Source organism: Mustela lutreola, chromosome 16 (assembly GCF_030435805.1).
Source record: "Mustela lutreola isolate mMusLut2 chromosome 16, mMusLut2.pri, whole genome shotgun sequence".
Classification (NCBI taxonomy): Eukaryota; Metazoa; Chordata; class Mammalia; order Carnivora; family Mustelidae; genus Mustela; species Mustela lutreola.
Window position 1 is genome coordinate 53,146,158 of NC_081305.1, and position 18,923 is coordinate 53,165,080.

The 18,923-nt window shown below is 46.4% G+C and overlaps 1 protein-coding gene across 1 annotated transcript in view; it reads left to right on the forward strand.

The window, feature by feature from the left end:
- LOC131817701 (zinc finger protein 883-like) overlaps positions 1-18,614 on the forward strand; it is a 39,165-nt gene extending 20,551 nt beyond the window's left edge. The window contains 2 exon segments of the mRNA XM_059151230.1: positions 12,811-12,868; positions 18,360-18,614. Of these exon segments, the coding sequence (XP_059007213.1) occupies positions 12,811-12,868; positions 18,360-18,614 (313 nt within the window).
- The last annotated feature ends 309 nt before the right edge of the window (positions 18,615-18,923 follow it).

Consider the following 18,923-nt stretch of genomic DNA (forward strand, 5'->3'; position numbering starts at 1 on the left):
ATACAATTGTTGGAGAATCAATCCCATTTTTCCAGTTGTTTAATCATGTGCCACGGGGTTCTGCTAATATCCCCACAAAATAATAAGATCGACTAAAGAAGCTATTATACAACTTCTCTGAAGTTTACCTCAAATTGTTTAGCTTAGGTAAACAAACATTTAAAGACAATCAAATCTAGAATTTAACATCCATAAAGGTGTGTTACTAAAACAGAATTTTTCTCTCTAAAATAACCCTCATTTCCAGAGATAGCCAAATCAGGACTAATTCACTTGTGAAACAAGTCCAGTTTTAACAAACTTGGCCCATTATTTACATAAGCTCAGCAAGAACAGTTGAGTGTGATCATATAGATCTTTTAGAATCTGCTTTGCTGGAACTTCTTATAAGGAATCTCTAGGTTGGACTTTTAATAGCTTCTCCGGGCCAGAAGCCAAGCCCTGTACTTGCCATCAGGCATGCCTGCAATACCTTTGGGAGAATTCCTCTTCCTGAGACTGCACCTACCAAGGAGTGACATTCTTTACTCACCTGGTGAGGCTGCTGGGAACTCTGTAAGCAAGGTATCAGGCCAACAGTCCCAAGGGGCTTTATGGCTCCAGGTTTCATAAAGTCAACCTTAGTTCCTTAAAGCTGTCTGGTCATATCTGAGTCTTTTCAAATATGACATCCCAGTCAAAGCCTTGGTAAAATAACCCGTGTTTCCAATTCTTTCCTGTTAACAAGGAGAACAGATTCTTATTGAACTTATGCAAATGACTGATTGCCATGGAAGAAAGAATACTTAACTGAGACCTTTTGGTTTCAGAGGGCTCAGATAGAAAGAAAAGTTGAATGCTTTGATTCGTTTACAAATGATCACTTTTACATCTCTATAAGTTACAGATAACTTAAGAAAAAGTATCCCTAGTCTGGAAGAGCAAACATTAAAGAACCAGCAATGTATAAAATAAGACAAAACATTAAGAGACACAACACTATAATCTTTTAGTTCATTTAGTTCCATGTTACTAATTCTGGTGAATGCGGCTTTAGTCAGTTTTGGAAATTCTTACCCATTTCAGTTTTAGGATTTTCAAGCATATCAAATATCTGTATTTGTCCCGAAAGTTCTTTATAGGAATCTCCTTGAAGATAAAACTCATTTTACAAGAGAATTAAAACAATTATAAATGACAAAAACTCAGAATGGATATCGTTAGAGCTGAAGAGACACAGGAGTTTACAATTTAGCTGCAAGGAAATCAGGTTACTTCTGTGACACATAACATTTCCATAATTACAGTATCAAGCGGTGATCTCTCAAAACATTAAAACTTTAGGAAGTGCGTAGAATCTCTAGAATAGTTACAGTATTTTCCCAAATGTAATCCAAGGTTTATCATTGGTTCAGTAGTACTTCATGAGCAACTTCACATACCAAGGAAAAGCCTGAGTTAAAGAGATTTACAATTTAAATCTTGTCAACATTTGCTAAAATCTTAGAAAGTTTTGAAGCACATGCCTAAATATAATTAGGGATGTTAAACACCTGAAAAAAAAAAAGACATAGGAACTGAATTTTCTGGGCAGGCAAAGAGAAAACCATTTACATTTTCTTAACAGCAGATCAATTAATCTAAGAAAACTTTGTCCTTTTGAACAGAGACAATTTCAGTCTTATACCAATGTACCTTAAAAACCCATTCATTTCAATCTTAGTCCATTCTTGACCATAACTAAAATTCCTTTTCTGAAGATTTCCATTCACAAACCTTTTACAACTTTCCTTTGCATTCAAGTTTTGTCCCAAGCCATTTCCTTCCAAACAACCATCTCATTTAGGACAAAATTACCTTCCCTTACCTTCAACAAAATGTATTCCCATTCCTTAAATCTTTCTTACATATCTCCTACTTTCCTACATACAGAGTTTCCCTTATTTCCATCAGTGTTAGTTAAACTAAGCAGAACTTTGTATTCTTAGAAACACCTTTAGTTATTAACCAATTGTGAACTGCTACAACAGAATTCTTCAGGTGGCAATTTATGAATCAGTTAAGTGGAAAACAAGTTTACCAGCAGATTTAAATACTCTTAGTTTCTTTGCAGTAAGAAGTCAAAAGCACAAACCTACATCCAGTAATTAACGACTTAGCATTTTATCCTGTTTGGTTAAGATATAGATGTCCACAAGTCAATTCCATTTGTCATCCAAGCAAAACTTTAAAACTTTCAGGTTACCAAAGACTTTGAAAGCTACTTCAGCAATTACCCATTAGAACTTTGAGACAGACAATTAACCATCAGTTTAGTCATTTCTTTGCTAACAAATTTTAATAAATAACACAAGCTTATTTGACCTTCAATAAACTTTGATAGAATAAAAGCTTCACATTTACTGCTGTAACTTCAAAGACGCATCTTATCTTAATTAAACCAACAAACTTAACTTAGTTCCAATAGTGATTTACATTTCACCTGGGCCCACTCCACTTTGAATGTTTACCTGAGACATGCGTGGGAAGATCTGAGTGGGGGTGTTAGGTCCAGGGGATGCTCTTCTTGCTCCTTGACAGTGAAGAGAGAAGGAGCTGTGGTGCATGATCTAGAGGCTAGTCATGCAGACTGCACGCACGTTGGTGCAGAAACAGAAGGGGAAAACAGAGGAAACAAAGTGCTGCCAGGAGGCAGAGAAAGGATTCCCGGTTTCAGCGCTCATAAGCCCCAACAGAGGAGCAGATGCCATGCTTTCCCACCAGCAAGGGGGGAGGGGTTAGGCAGTCCAAGTCGGGACAGAGAAGACAGAGAAACTTCCCTGAAACAAAGAGAGTTTTGGCAGCTGCTTGGGAGTAGTCCTTACAGTCTCTGTCTCGAGTTAGACTAACCCCAGTTGGCTCCAGTTATAGCCATTAACATGGGAAGTGAGTGAGGGAGAAGCCTCCACATCTATTAGGAGAAACAGAGAAATAAAGCCAGAGTCCCCTTTGCTAGGGATGGCCCAGCAACCTGGGTTTACTAGAAGAAGGCTTATTTGGGGCGCCTGGGTGGCTCAGTGGGTTAAAGCCTCTGCCTTCAGCTCAGGTCATGATCCCGGAGTCCTGGGATCGAGCCCCACATCGGGCTCTCTGCTCAGCGGGGAGCCTGCTTCCTCCTCTCTCTCTCTGCTTGCCTCTCTGCCTACTTGTGATCTCTGTCTGTCAAATAAATAAGTAAAATCTTTAAAAAAAAAAAAGAAGGCTTATTTACGTAATTATCATCGAATATGTCAGGAGAAAGTTTACTAGCTGACTCATTTGGGCAAACACATTCCGCAAAAGCCCCTTAGTCCAGGGTCCTGGTGCAGAGCAATAAAGGCCTAGGTATGAGCAGTGAAGGTATCCTAGGTCCATTTGCCCTGTTTCCTGCAGAGGAGATCTAACTGATAGATCCCACTGAGGCCATGTAGTGTTACAGGAGCTCAGTCCTTTCCTAAGTTTTGCAATCCAAATTATTTCCAGTGGGTTAAAAGGCACCCCAAGGTAGAGTCCTTGGGAACTGAAGAAGCCTACTGAGTCCATGCTTCCAGAAAAGTAATGAAGGTTCATTACCAAATCCCCTGACTCCTGGGTGGCATCCCACACAGGGTATGTCAGACGTTTTAGGTGTCAAAAGCGACCGGAGGTGTCCCTCAAGATATGCTATTGATCACCATCCTGCCTTAAAAGGCCCTGGAGGCGTGCCGGCGTCCCTCCACTTCCCCATCGCATCCTAGGCTACGGATGGGTGCCTGGTGAATGGACTAGGAAACTGTGCCATGCCATGCCATTGTCTGTCCTGAAGACTGCATACTGTTTTGCCATATTAACCCATGGAAATACTAGAAAAGTTTGGCAAGGGGAAATTACCCAATTTCATAGCTTTAGGTAGTTTGTAGAAGACACTAACAAGAAACAGTAAAGTCTGAAATCCATCATGGTCTATGCGACATTCCAACACATGTGGTCCTTACAGCCAACTTCCCTAGGAAACGGTCCCCGGTTGCGTTTTAATTCAATTGGGTACTGGTTTCGGCCGGCTCCCAGTGGAGGTTTCGTGGCCAGAAGTGGCTAGACCAGGGATGTGGAGGGGATCACATTAGATCAATCAGGAGGAAACCTCACACGGGAGTCTTAAGATTGGCAGCCATCCTGGTGACTTAGGTGGCTGTCCCGTGCCCAAGAGAGACAACTTTATATAAGAATAGGAATAAAGAGAGGGTATCAAGTTTCTGGGTCTTATTGCCATTCTGGCCAGGGTACTAGCTTACAGCCAAAAGGCAGATGCTCTCCTCCCCGTGGAGTAGCCACGGGCTAGAGGATTGCAGCCTGAGCAATTGACATGCAAGTGTTCCAATAAGAACTTTTCCTTGAAACTTTTCCTTGAAAAGCCCTGGAATGAGAGTACAGGAAAATGAGAGAAAGTACTCACCAATTTTGCACCAAAGCTCAGAGTCCAAATGTAAAGACTCACAGCCCCACGTTGGGCGTCATACGATGAAGTTCTAGAACCTAGGTGAGGTTCGGTAGGCTGAGGTCCGGAGCTGATGACCAAGAAAGAATTCTTGAGACATCTTTGGTGCAAAATGGTGGTTTATTAAAGCACGGGGACAGGACCCGTGGGCAGGAAGAGCTGCTGCCCCGGATTGTGAGGGATGGCAGGTTATATACCTTGTGGTTGGGGGAAGGTGATGAAGGGATGGGAGGTTTCAACAGAGTTTTCACATATTAAGGAGGGCCTACAAGGTGCCGGGGTGTGTGGGGGGGAGGCCTTGCCCTTATGGCTTGATCAATGTCGTCTTTAGGTCAGGCATTAACATCAAGATAGTTGGGAGATTCTTGGTGGGGTGTTATGATCCTGCTATCATTTACATTCCCTTCTCCCTCAGTCTCCTCCGGTTTATGGTGGGGAGGGAGACATTAGGGCTTCAGGAACTGAGAGTTATTTGCCTCTGGAAATTTGTGCTATTGATAAGGTAACCTCCCTGTTTAGGTCTCTAGGACATCTGTAGAGCAAGGGAGATTCCTGTTCTGCAGGATTGAGATCCCTGCAAGTTAACTATTTATCATTTTATGGCGGTCAGGGGTGCCTGAGGAATGCTACACATATGGAGGGGAGCAGGTGAAGAGGGGGTGCAAGGTGCCAGCTGTTGGGCTGGCAGGAAGGGCTACTAAAGATGGCGAAAGTTCCCGCCACAAGACCTGAGCTCGGACAGGAGAACAAAGGCCCAAGCAGGAATCTGAGACCCCCGCCCCGGGCTCCTGTGGACCAATGGGATCCCGATGAGCAGGCGGGATATCCAAATAAGGGAAACTTCCAAAAGACCCCTGAGCTTCCTCCGAGACCCCTTAAAAGCCCCCTCCTCCCTGCCTTGGGTGCAACTTCCGCCACTCTGCTTTCCAGAGTGGCGGAACCTCGCCCGAGGGTGCCCACCTCCTCCCGGCGCAACTTTCCTGGCTCCCCTTCTCCTGAGCCCTGAAACTTCGCCGGAGAGCGTTTTTAATAAATCTTGCCTTGCACCCACTTTGCCTGGTGTTGTGTTTATCTCGCCGGAAAAAACTTTACATTTGGTGCCGAGACCCGGGAAGGAGATTGAGCCCCCACACAGTGGGGAGGCTCTCTCCTTTCCCTGGCCAAACCGGACCTGCCTTTCCGAACGCCACTTCCGAAGCTGTGGTGAGTTTCCCCGATTCCGCGCCTCCTTCCGGAAAGCCCTGCCCTAATCGCGGCCGCGTCAGGGTGGACCCCACCGGTCACCAGGTGACCTCCGTGACTCCGAGAGGCTGGGAGACGTCCTAACCTCTACGGCAGTCGACACAGTTTTTCCGCAACCCAGTGGTGGACGAGGGGACGCCTTCCTCCAGCCCTCGGGTTGCCCGGCAACGAATCGTGGGGACCTCCCAATCCAAATTCGACCCTAAAACATCTCGGGGGTGTTTTAGGCCTGCTGGCCAATCTTAAAACCCTGGAACTGGACCAGGACCTGCGAAAACGATGTTACTGTACTGTCGCTTGGCCACAATACCGATTAGACAATCAGTCCCAATGGCCTTCGGAAGGCATGTTTAACTATCAGATTTTCATGGACCTAAATAACCTCGGCAGGCACCAAGGCAGATGGGCCAAGGTCCCTTATGTCCAGCTTTCTGGACTCTGCACTCTTTTTTTTTTTTTTTTTTTAAAGATTTTTATTTATTTATTTGTCAGAGAGAGAGAGAGCAAGAGCGAGCACAGGCAGAGTGGCAGGCAGAGTCAGAGGGAGAAGCAGGCTCCCTGCGGAGCAAGGAGCCCGATGTGGGACTCGATCCCAGGACGCTGGGATCATGACCTGAGCCGAAGGCAGCTGCTTAACCAACTGAGCCACCCAGGCGTCCCTGGACTCTGCACTCTCGCCCCTTCCTCTGCTCTCACTGCTCCACCTCTCAGGTCCTCTTGGCCGGCTCCCCTCCCCCTATCCTGCCACCCACTGCTCCCAAAGACTTGGACCTCTCCTCCCCGTCTCCTCTCTCTGAACCCCCGGAGAGCTTCACCCACCCACTGACAAGAGGGCCTCTGGTTCCTCCTCCTCCTCCTCTTTACCGTGATCCTTCACCCCAAGGTCCCTTAAATTCAGGATTTCTGAACCAGCGCTCTCGTCTACCCCTCCTCCTCTCCCTGCCCACTCCTATCCGAACTCCTGACAAATTTATCCGCAGTAAACGGGAAACTCCAATCAAAGTTTACTGAAGGTCAAGTAGGCTCTTGTTATTTGTTAAAATCTGCTAGCAAAGAGATGACTAGAACTGCTGGTTACTTGTGTCTCAGAGTTTTAATGGGTCATTCTTAAGGTAGCATTCAAAGTCTTTGGTAACCTTTAACAGAATGGGATAAAATACCCCAGTGCTGGTCGCCAGAACTAGGTTTACGCTTTTGAAAGCTGTTGGTAAACACCTTTTGTGTTTAATTGAATTCAGTTGTAACAGCCGCAGGGCTACTGTTTGAGCTAGATCCTTTGGTAAAGAATGGAAGGGGAGACTGATCACCTCCCATTAGCCAGGGATACCCAAAGGGGAGGGTGTCCAATCTGTTTGAATCTGAAGAGTGCCTGACTGCGTGAATGTGTCTGTGTGGCTCCAGCAGCACTAGGGCTCGAAAGCCCCCCGCTGAGTTAGTCTGCCCCCCAAGGGAGGTTGCTGGAGTTGAGGAATTTTCAGTTCATGCGCCCTTCTCTCTACGGGACCTTTCCCAAATTGAGAAACGTTTGGGCTCCTTTTCGGCCAGTTCTGATAACTACATTAAAGAATTCCAGTATCTGGCCCAAGCCTATGACCTCACCTGGCATGATTTACATGTGGTCCAGACCACCACCCTCACCATAGAGGAGAGGGAACGCATCCAGGCTGCTGCCCCAGAGCACGAGGATCAAGTCCATCTCACTGATGCTGCCATGCCAGTTGGAGCCCGGGCGGTCCCAGCTGTAGAACCAGGTTGGGATTATCAGGATGGCCAAGATGGCCACTGGCGCCGCGACCGCATGGTCCAGTGTCTCATAGCCAGCATGCGGGCAGCCTCTAATAAGGCCGTTAATTATGACAAGATTAGGGATATTGTCCAGGCCCCTACGACAACCCCACCATGTTTCTTAACCAGTTGACCTAACCTTTAACCCAGTACACTCGCTTGGACCCTGCCTCTCCTGCAGGGGCCACGGTACTGGCTACTCATTTTATCTCTCAATCGGCACCGGATATACAGAGAAAGTTAAAGAAGGCTGAGGAGGACCCTCAGACCCCCATTTCTGACTTGGTGAAAATGGCATTTAAGGTTTTTAATTCCCGTGAGGAGGCGGCTGAGCTTAAACGACAAGCCATATTCCAGCAAAAGGTTCAGTTGCAGACCCAAGCCTTGGTAGCAGCCCTGCGGCCGGCCGGCTCTGGGAGCCAGCAGAGAGGGGAAACCAATCGCACCCCGCCGGGGGGCCTGTTTCAAATGCGGGGCCGAGGGACATTGGGCTCGCCAGTGCCCCAATCCAAAACCGCCAACTCGGCCTTGCCCTCAATGCCATTTGATGGGCCACTGGAAATCCGACTGCCCTAACCTCGGGGTATCTTCGGCGCCTCAACGTGGGGGACCCCCCGAGATAGTAAGTCTGGCCTTTCAACTGCTTGGATTGGAGGACGACTGACGAAGCCCAGACTCAGCCACCCCTCTCACCCAGGCCGAGCCCAGGGTTACGCTCCAGGTAGTGGGTAAGTCCATCTCTTTTTTGCTGGACACGGGGGCTACCTACTCTGTTCTGCCTTCCTACTCGGGACTTACTCGAACCTCACCAATTACTGTTATGGGGATCGATGGGACCTCCTCCAATCCTAGGGTGACCCTTCCCCTTACCTGTAGCCTGGATGGGTTTCCCTTCCCCCACTCGTTCCTATGATTCCTTCCTGCCTGGTCCCTCTACTGGGTAGGGACATTCTCCAGAAACTGAGGGCAACTATCTGTCTCTCACCTTCTTCTACTCCCTCCACCTCAACCTTTCTCATCTTACACCTCTCCACTCCCTCGACCCCCGCTCCAGATGACCTACCTACTGTGGACCCTCAGGTGTGGGACACCTCAGAACCCATCATTGCTTCCCACCTTACCCCGGTTCAAGTACAGCTTAAGGATAACTCTAAGTTTCCCTCAAGCTCAGTTCCCTATTTCCTTAGCCCACCGCCAGGGCCTGAAACTATCATAGAACGGCTTTAACGTCAGGGACTCCTGATCCCCATCATTTCCCCCGTAACACCCCATCCTCCCTGTACGCAGGCCCTCAGGGGCTTATCGACTGGTGCAAGACCTTAGGCTTATCAACGAGGTCGTGGTCCCCCTCCACCCAGTCGTTCCTAACCCTACTGTCTCGCGTTCCCCCAAACACCTATGACTTTACTGTACTGGAACTAAAGGACGCTTTTTTTCACCGTCCCCTTGCACCCTGATTCCTATTTTCTTTTTGCCTTCACCTGGGAGGATCCTGACACGCATGCTTCTGGACAATTAACTTGGACTGTTCTACCCCAGGGGTTCAGGGACAGCCCTCACATTGTCGGCCAGGCCTACAGACTTAACAGCAGTGCGTCCTTAAGGCCAGGACTCTACTACATATGTGGATGACCTCCTCCTCTGTAGCCCCTCCCTCTCGGTCTCCCAAGACGACACCTCCACCCTACTTAACTTTCTGGGGGCCAAGGGATATCAAGTACCCCCCTCTAAGGCCCTCAACATGACCTTAGGGCAGCCCATCACAGTCTACTCTCCTGCTGACTCACAGAGCTCCTTAGCCACCGATCCCTGGCCCATCTGACTCCCGTCTCCAGCTATTCCATCTGCTATTCCTAGAGAACCCGCATCTCTCTCTCTCTACCTCCCCCCGCTTAAACCCTGCAACTTTACTGCCTAAACCCTTGCCAGATAAGGGGTGGATCCAGGACAGGATTGCCCTGCCAGGCAATCTGGTGCACACCTTGATTACTGACATCCACCAATCCCTCCATAGTGGCCCATAGGCTCTCCACTAATTTCTTCAGCCATTGTTCTATCATCCTTCCTTATCTAAGGTAATCGAAGTTGTCCACAGGGCTTGCAAAACCTGTTCTGCCGTGAATTCACAAGGAGGAATCTGCAGACCAGGGCCTAACCAACAGCTCCGAGGTCATCAGCCGGGGGAAGACTGACACCTGGACTTCACTCCCATGCCTTGCCATAAAATTCATTCACAGGCTGGATCGAAGCATACCTCATCGCCCAGGAAACAGCAGACGTAGTGGCTACAATACTCATCGAGCGCATCATCCCGAGGTTCGGATTGCCCCGGACCCTCCAGTCGGACAACGGACCTGCCTTCATCTCCAGTGTAACCCAACAGGTAGCTGAGAGCCTCAACCTGGAAACTTCACATCCCATACCACCCACAGTCATCGGTAAGGTAGAAAAGGCCAACAGGCTGCTCAAAGCCCAACTCACCAAATCTACCCTAGAAACCCATCTTTCCTGGCCTACACTTTTGCCTATGGCTCTCACCAGACTCCTGGCTACGCCCCGCCCCCGCGGGTCTTCAGGCTTAAGCCCATTTGAATTACTATACGGCCGGCCCTTTCTTAGAAATCACAGCCCTCCAGCCATTTCCCCGCCTCTTGGCCCTTTCTTAGAAATCACAGCCCTCCAGCCATTTCCCCGCCTCTTTTATCCTATCTACCTTACCTCACTCTATGTCGTAGGGATACCCCTCCCTATTGACTGGCCACTCCCCAACTTCAGGGCCACAAATAATACAGTCCATATGGGCCCCATCGGGGGAAACCTACATATTATTAATGTGTCCTCCCTTACCACCGCAGCTGCCATATCACTAATTCCTCCCTCCTGTACTGTACTCCCTCGGTCTATCACTGCCTGATCACTAATGACTCCCTGGGCTGTATATTCATTCTACTATCTCCTACCACCATCTACTCTGAATCCCAGCTGCTGTCCATCCTATTTCCCCAACACCATGGAGGAAGGGCTGCCCACCTCCCATTCATAACAGGGGCAGGAATAGCCACAGAGGTGGCAACTGGAACAGCGGGGATAGGAACCTCCATAGACTTTTTTCTTACAAACTCTCCCAAGCCCTGAATGATGACACGGAACGGGTTGCTGACTCCCTCACAGCCCTACAGATGCAAGTCACCAGCCTGGCAGCCTTAGCTTTCTACAGAACCGACGGGCCTTAGACCTTCTGACTGCCGAAAAAGGGGGGACCTGCCTATTATTAAATGAAGAATGTTGTTACTTTGTTAACCAATCATATAGTTACCTCCAGGATCAAAGAACTCAGGGATCGGATCCAAGCACAGTGGCGAGACACATCCTCCTGGGGCCTGGACCCCTACAACTGGGTAACCTGGCTGCTCCCTCTGGCGGGACCTGTAAGCATAATCCTCCTCCTAATCTCAGTTGCTCCCTGTCTTTTCCGGTACTTGCAGGGTCGCCTACAAGAACTTGCCTGAGTATCTGTCAATCAACTCCTCCTCCAGCCCTACTCTCGCCTGCCCACTTTCGACTACCCCCATGACGACGCCCCCTGTCAGCAGGAAGTAGCCAGAACCCAGTCGACGCCCCTGACAACATTTTATATTAAGCAAAAGGTCGGAATGTTGGGCTGGCAGGAAGGGCTACTAAAGATGGCGAAAGTTCCCGCCACAAGACCTGAGCTCGGACAGGAGAACAAAGGCCCAAGCAGGAATCTGAGACCCCCGCCCCGGGCTCCTGTGGACCAATGGGATCCCGATGAGCAGGCGGGATATCCAAATAAGGGAAACTTCCAAAAGACCCCTGAGCTTCCTCCGAGACCCCTTAAAAGCCCCCTCCTCCCTGCCTTGGGTGCGACTTCCGCCACTCTGCTTTCCAGAGTGGCGGAACCTCGCCCGAGGGTGCCCACCTCCTCCCGGCGCAACTTTCCTGGCTCCCCTTCTCCTGAGCCCTGAAACTTCGCCGGAGAGCGTTTTTAATAAATCTTGCCTTGCACCCACTTTGCCTGGTGTTGTGTTTATCTCGCCGGAAAAAACTTTACACCAGCTTTTGCTTTGTCCTCAGCCAGCCTCCTGCTCCCTCATCATAAAGGGTCTCAGGAGAAGTTTTTTCTTACTGGTAAAGAATAACCTTTTTCCCAGACAATAGCTAGTCCCTCAAGGTCCTAGAAACCTTGCATCCAAAATTCCTTAGTGTCTTCAGCCCTCCCTAATCTCCTCCCCAACTTAGAAGTATATAATAGACCACTCCTTACATTCCCGAGACAGCAGCTCTTCTTGCCCACAGGTCTTGTCCCCCTGCTTTAATAAATGACCATTGTGCCTAAAGATGTCTCAACAATTCATTTTTGGTCATCGGCTCTGGACCTCACCCCACCGAACCTTATCTATGTTGTCGAACTTCTTCCCTGGGATAGAACTCCCTAGCGGGATTCGTGATTAGTGGGGAATCCTCTTCTCCCTCTCCCTGTGCTACTCCCCATTCCTTGTGCTCTCTCTCAAAAAAGTAAACAAAATCTTTAAAAAGCAGGGAGGGGGGGTAGGAACAGCAGACAAAGGAAAAGCTCTGAAACCTAGTCTGATTATTTTTCTAAGAGATATTTATATTTCTAAGGGAAAACTCCATTTTTAAGTCTGTCTCTCCCTTTGTGTAGCTGAAAAGGAGGCAGAAAATACAAATCTCCATAAACTTGGATCTATGGGGAAGGCATGCATTAAATCAGAATAACAACTACAGCCTTGATTACTGTTTTTTGCATGGTCACCTCACAAAATGCTTCCCAATAGGATCCTGTGTGGCAATTCAAGAAAAGATTATATCCGGTGCCCCTACTGGGATACCTTGTGGAAATAAAAGTGTTATGTTAATTAAATGCTCCAGGTGATCCTAGGTGAAGCCAGGGTTAAGGGAAAAGGCTTCCCCTGAATAGAAGACAGCTGAGTGCTGGCTTTGGCTCAAGCAGACGTAACATGGCCTCCGCCCCGTGATTCTAGAAGCATCAGGTCCATGCAGCACACTTTTCTTCTTTATTTCTGCTCTAGCAGAAGTTGTGTGTCCCTAGTTGTGGAGGACCCAGGAAAGAGAGAAAGAAAAAGTCAAAAGTTGTTCTCCAAGGAGAAATTCCTTGTTTCTGAATAGCTCCTGATACAAAGGACTTGGAAATGGAGACTTTTCTGCATTACAAAGTCCTACCTGCAGGCGAGCAGCTTATAGGTGAAGAGGCTCTCTCTGGTGGTGCCTTTAAAAGCACCTTCTCCTGATGCTGCTGTGGTTTCTCCTAGAATCGCTTTGCCGACCAATACCCAAGGAGGAAGTGAAGAAGAAATGGCCCTTTCTCAGGTAAGCCTTGTGTCTGACTTCAAAGGTCTTCTTTTTCTCCTGACATTTCTCACATGTAGAAATGGCAAATACCGATTTTTCTGGGAATGGGACCTGGTTCTAAGTAGCCCATTGGTTACTTAGGTCCTATGGTAATTTGGGGGGACGGGTCATCTGATGAGACTGTCCCTGTTCAGGCAGGTAGTCACCCGGCCTTTTCCCATTCCAGTGCTCAAGCCTGTTTGCCTAAAAGTGGCCTCAACAGAGAACACACCTTAGCAAGGTTCTTGTTTGTCTGGAGCAGAAGAAGGAATCTCGGACACAAAATGGTAAAGGGATAGTGTATCAAGTGAAGGGGAGAACAGAAAGAGAGCTTTCTGGAGTGAGAGGATTCAGGAATGGGTTGCCACAGAGCACTTTTATGGTGGGTCTTTTATAGAAAATTGACCAAGGCTTGATGTCACCCCCGATAGCACCACGATTACTTCTCCTTTGAATATGTCCTCTCTGATGTTTAAAACAAAAAGGTGGCCTGGTTCTGTTGCCTTATCTCTGGTTTTCTTGTGCCTCCTCATTCCTGGGATTTTTGGTGAGCCTGGTCACTTAGCCCATGACATTTCCATCCCTACCCAGCCCCACCAGTCCCTTACTCAACACCAGTAGTCACAGGTCCTTCAGTGTGCCATAGGCACTCATACCAACTTGTTCCATCACAGCTGATGTTAACTTCTTTTAATGGCTTGATGCTTTCTTCCAGATAGCCCCCCAGTAATGCTCATTTGTTCCTTCTTAAATTCATGAGGGTCTTTGATGGGTATCCTGAGTGATGTGCAGAAACCATCACGTTTCAGCTGGAAATTCCTTAGTTTCTCTTTGCTTGTAGTATCTGATTAGGAGAACAAAGCAAAAGAAATGTAGAGGAAAATGAAATGTCCTTACAATGTGCAACCCACCGATAAATACTAGACACAAGCAAAGTTTGACTTTCTTCAAGGAATTGACAGGTGTCTTAGTGTAATGCATTGCTAGAGGTAAAAGCTACCTCAGGTGGACAATAGTCAGACCTCCAGGATCCTGTAAGTCTTCTTCAATATATGAAAATCCCTTTGAAATTAATTTAAGTAGCATGGGTACAGGACCTGTAGGTAGAAGGAGCTGCAGGTCAGCTGCATGAAGCTGGTGGTTATGTGCTCAGTGTTCAAGGGGAGAGGGTAGGTACACAGAGTATTAGATCACGAATGTTTGTTCGAATTTGTACATGTAAAACTACTTTTGCAAGATTTCTCCGATGCTATCATTCAATTTGATATTAATATTGGTGAGATGTACAGGGAGTCAAGAGACCCTTTAAGAAAAAGAAAAAAAAAAGAGAGAGACCCTTTAAAAATGTAGCAAGCAGGGGCGCCTGGGTGGCTCAGTGGGTTAGAGCCTCTGCCTTCAGCTTAGGTCCTGATCCCAGGGTCCTGCACTTTAGCCCTGCATTGGGCTCTCTGCTCAGGAGGGAGACTGCTCCCTGCCCCCTGTCCCTTTGCCTGCTTGTGATCTCTCTCCATCTAATAAATAAAATCTTAAAAAAAAATGTAGCAAGCTGTATATATTTGATTCTTTGCAGAACTAGGAAGCAAGTGGGTCAGCCTTCTGAGTTAAAGGTAAACGTTTTTCTGCTTGTATCCCTCATCATACTAGCCCCATAAAAAATAGCTGTTTTATTATATGTGTATCATTATATGTGTTTGTGTTGATAGTGGGAATAAAATACAGAGGCAGAATCATCCACAATGTTATTTGTAAGTCTCATGTGAATGAAAACAGTTCTTGAATTAATCACCGTCACAATTTTCTACTCTATGACTTTAACATGTATATAACTACTTCCTAAATGTATTGGTGGTGTATGATGTGTAAAAAGATAGTTCATTTTCCGGTGGATACCTTTTTGCTGCCATCATTCTTGTCCCATTTGACACCTGCTACAAACATTGGTTTAGAATCCTCTATGTATATTGACTTTTGTGTCCTTTTCAGTGGACACTCAGACCCATAACCTGGGTTAAGACCTGGTCCCTTTGCACTTTAGATAAATGAGGCTTGTGATTCTCCATGGGTGGAGACTTTTGTTTCAATGACGTGAAGTTTGAACTGTAGGTCCATGGGTTCCATGTTGGTCCCTCTGCCTCAAAGTGGGCCATCCCAAGCACTTTTCTGTGGGCAGCCATTACCTTTTATTGCTTAGTTTCCGTTTTCACCATAGGAGGCTCTGCCCTTGGGGTGTTGTGGCTGAAGAAAAGGATGAGGTGACAGGATTATCTGTTTTGTGTGTGTTGAGTTTGAGTTCTTTATAGATCCTGGATATCATCCCTTTGTCTGTATTGTCATTGCAAATATCTTTTCTCCCATTCCGAGGGTTGCCTTTTTGGTTTGTTGACTGATTTCCTTTGTTGTGTAGAGGCTTTTGATCTTGATGAAGTCCCCAAAATTCATTTTTGCTTTTGCCTCCTTTGCCTTTGTATACATGTCTTGAAAGAAGTTGCTGCAGCCGATGTCGAAGAGGTTACTGCCTATATTCTCCTCTAGGATTCTGATGGGTTCCTGCCTCACATTGAGGTATTTTATCCATTTCGAGTTTATCTTTGTGTACGGTGTAAGAGATTGGTCGAGTTTCATTCTAATATACAGAGCTGTCCAATTTTCCCAGCACCATTTATTGAGGAGACTGACTTTTTTTGACTGTATATTTTTTCCTGCTTTGTTCAGGATTATTTGACCATAGAGTTGAGGGTCCATATCTGGTCCCTTTGTTCCACTGTGTATGTGAGATGGATGGAGACTCCTGGCTCCAGCCCCTTTTGGTCCCTGGTTCCCCTTTGCTCCTGCTAAGGCCAAGAAAAGGACCACTAGCCATCCCATTTGACTAAGATAAGATAACAAGTCATTGCTCCTGCTGAGACAGAAGAAAAAGACCAGTTTCCCAGTCCTGTTTGAATAAGAAAAGAAAGAGAAACAGTCCCTAAGGAGATTTAGCACTCTCCTGAGGTGCCTCCACACAGATTATACTTCCTTGGGAAAGAGCCATTTGGCCTTGAGAGACTAGGAAAGTGCCCTGGCCTTCTGAGAGAGAGGAAACACCCACCCACCCCCCACCATCCCCCATTGCCTGTAACCATAAAAACTCACTCCTAACCCTGTCAGGTGCTCAGTCTTTGGGAATGAGCCCACTGAGCTCGCTGGCATTAACAAAGCTGTGTTCTCCCATCTCTCCGTGTGCTGTTTGGGTTTCCTCGGCCACCTCAGGTTTTCCACAACATATGTGTCTGTTTTTATGCCAGTACCATGCTGTCTTGGTGATCACAGCTTTGTAGTAAAGCTTGACATCAGGCAGCGTGATGCCCCCAGTTTTGTTTTTCTTTTTCAGCATTTCCTTAGCAATTCGGGGTCTCTTCTGAATCCATATAAATTTTAGGATTGTTTGCTCTAGCTCTTTGCAAAATGCCAGTGGAATTTTTATCAGAATGGCATTGAAAGTACAGATTGCTCTAGGCAGTATAGACATTTTTTTAAAAAGATTTTATTTATTTATTTTCAGACAGAAATCACAAGTAGTCAGAGAGGCAGGCAGAGAGAGATGAGAAAGCAGGCTCCCTGATGAGCAGGGAGCCCAATGTGGGGCTCGATCCTCCTGGGATCACAACCTGAGCGGAAGGCACAGGCTTTAACCCACTGAGCCACCCAGGCGCCACGCCAGTATAGACATTTAACAATGTTTATCCTTATGATCCATGAGCATGGAATGGTCTTCCATCTTTTTGTGTCTTCTTCAATTTCTTTCATGAGTCTTCTGTAGTTCCTCGAGTACAGATCCTTGACCTCTTTGGTTAGGTTTATTCCCAGGTATCTTATAGTTCTTGGTGCTACAGTAAATGGAATAAATTCTCTAATATCCCTTTCTGTGTTTTCATTGAATAAGAAAGCAGCTGATTTCTGTACATCGATTTTGTATCCTGTCACACTACTGAATTGCTGAATGAGTTCTAGTAGTCTGGGGATGGAGTCTTTTGGGTTTTCCCTATCAAGTGTCATGTCATCTGCGAAGAGAGAGTTTGACTTCTTCATTGCCAATTTGGAATACCTTTTATTTCTCTTTGTTGTCTGATTGCAATTGCTAGGACTTCTAATACTGTGTTGAACAAGAGTGATGAGAGTGGGCATCCTTGTGGTGTTCCTGATCTCAAAAAGAAGGCTGACAGCTTTTTCCCATTGAGGAAGATATTCGCTGTGGGTTTTTGTTTTTGTTTTTTTTCAAGATTTTATTTATTTGACAGAGAGTGATCACAAGTAGGCAGAGAGGCAGAGAGGGCGGGGGAAATAGGCTCCTTAGTGAGCAGAGCGCCCGATGCAGGGCTGGATCCCAAGACCCTGAGCTCATGACCTGAGCCAAAGGCAGAGGCTTAGCCCACTGAGCCACCCAGGCACCCTATCACTCTAGGTTTTTCATAGATAGATTTTATGACACTTTGCCAGTGAAGATATATAAATGGCTAAAACACATGAAAAAAAATGTTTATCATCACTAGCCATCATTTGATTCAAATCAAAACCACATTGAGATACTACCTTACACCAATTAGAATGGAGTGGATGTGGAGAAAGGGGAACCCTCTTAGACTGTTGGTGGGAATGCAAGTTGGTGCACCCACTTTGGAAAATGGTGTGGTGATTCCTTAAGAAATGAAAAATAGAACTCCCCTATGACCCTGCAATTGCACTACTGCATATTTACCCCAGAGACACAGATGTAGTGAAAAGAAGGGCCGTCTGTGCCCCAGGGTTCATAGCAGCAATGGCCACGGTCACCAAACTGTGGAAAGAACCAAGATGCCCTTCAGTGAACGAATGGATAAGGAAGATGTGGTCCATATATACTATGGAGTATTATGCCTCCATCAGAAAGGATGAATACCCAACTTTTATATCAACATGGACGCGACTGGAAGAGATTATGCTGAGTGAAATAAGTCAAGCAGAGAGAGTCAGTTATATGGTTTCGCTTATTTGTGGAGCATAAGAAATAACATGCAGGACATGGGGAGATGGAGAGGAAAAAGGAGTTGGGGGAAATTGGCAGGGGAGATGAATCATGAGAGACTGTGGACTCTGAAAAACAATCTGAGGGTTTGCAGGAGCGAGGGGTGGGAGGTTGGGTGAGCCAGGTGGTGGGTATTAAGGAGTGCACATATTGCATGGAGCACTGGTTGTGGTCCATAAACAATGAATTTTGGAATACTGAAAAGGAATTTTAAAAATAAATAAAAAGCTTTAAAAAGTTTTAAAAAAGGGATAAGGTGAAAAGAAATTGTTAAGTCAAATGTGGGATAAAGTCTGGTGGGTACAGTGAGGTAAGCAGTGAAGGTCAGGTGCTGGGGTCTAGCTGGAGACACTAACTCTCCCTCTTTGATTTTAGGGACCATCATGAACTGTGTCAATGGACACTTGGTGACTGTGGTATTTATTGCAGGGACAGCTGACCTTCAGAGATGTGGCCATAGAATTCTCAGAGGAGGAGTGGAGATGCCTGACTCACACTCAACGGCAACTGTACCGGGATATGATGTTGGAGAACTATAGACACCTCCTCTTCCTCGGTGAGAATGACTCCTTCCAGATTTCCCAGAACACACTCAGGGTTTCATTCTCCTTTGAAGACTGTCTCTTGGATGATTCCTCCTTGTATAACTGGAGATCAGGCCACTGCACTAAGGAACACAAGTAAGGATTAGTAGGTGTAGACAAAAATCCTCCTGATGATTGCCTTTCAGCTTTAGCCTCCCCTTCCTTCAGGTAACAACATTTCTATATATAAATCAGCGTTTTTGAAACCATTGAGGGGGCATAAAATGGTACTGGCTGCATTTAAACTCGAATTTTCACACCTTATTATTGTATTGGCAATACTTAGAAGCACAAGTTAGGATGTGACTCTTTTTTTTTTTTTAAAGATTTTATTTATTTATTTATTTGATTTATTTATTTATTTATTTTTTTGTCAGAGAGAGAGAGAGCAAGCACATGCAGAGGCAGA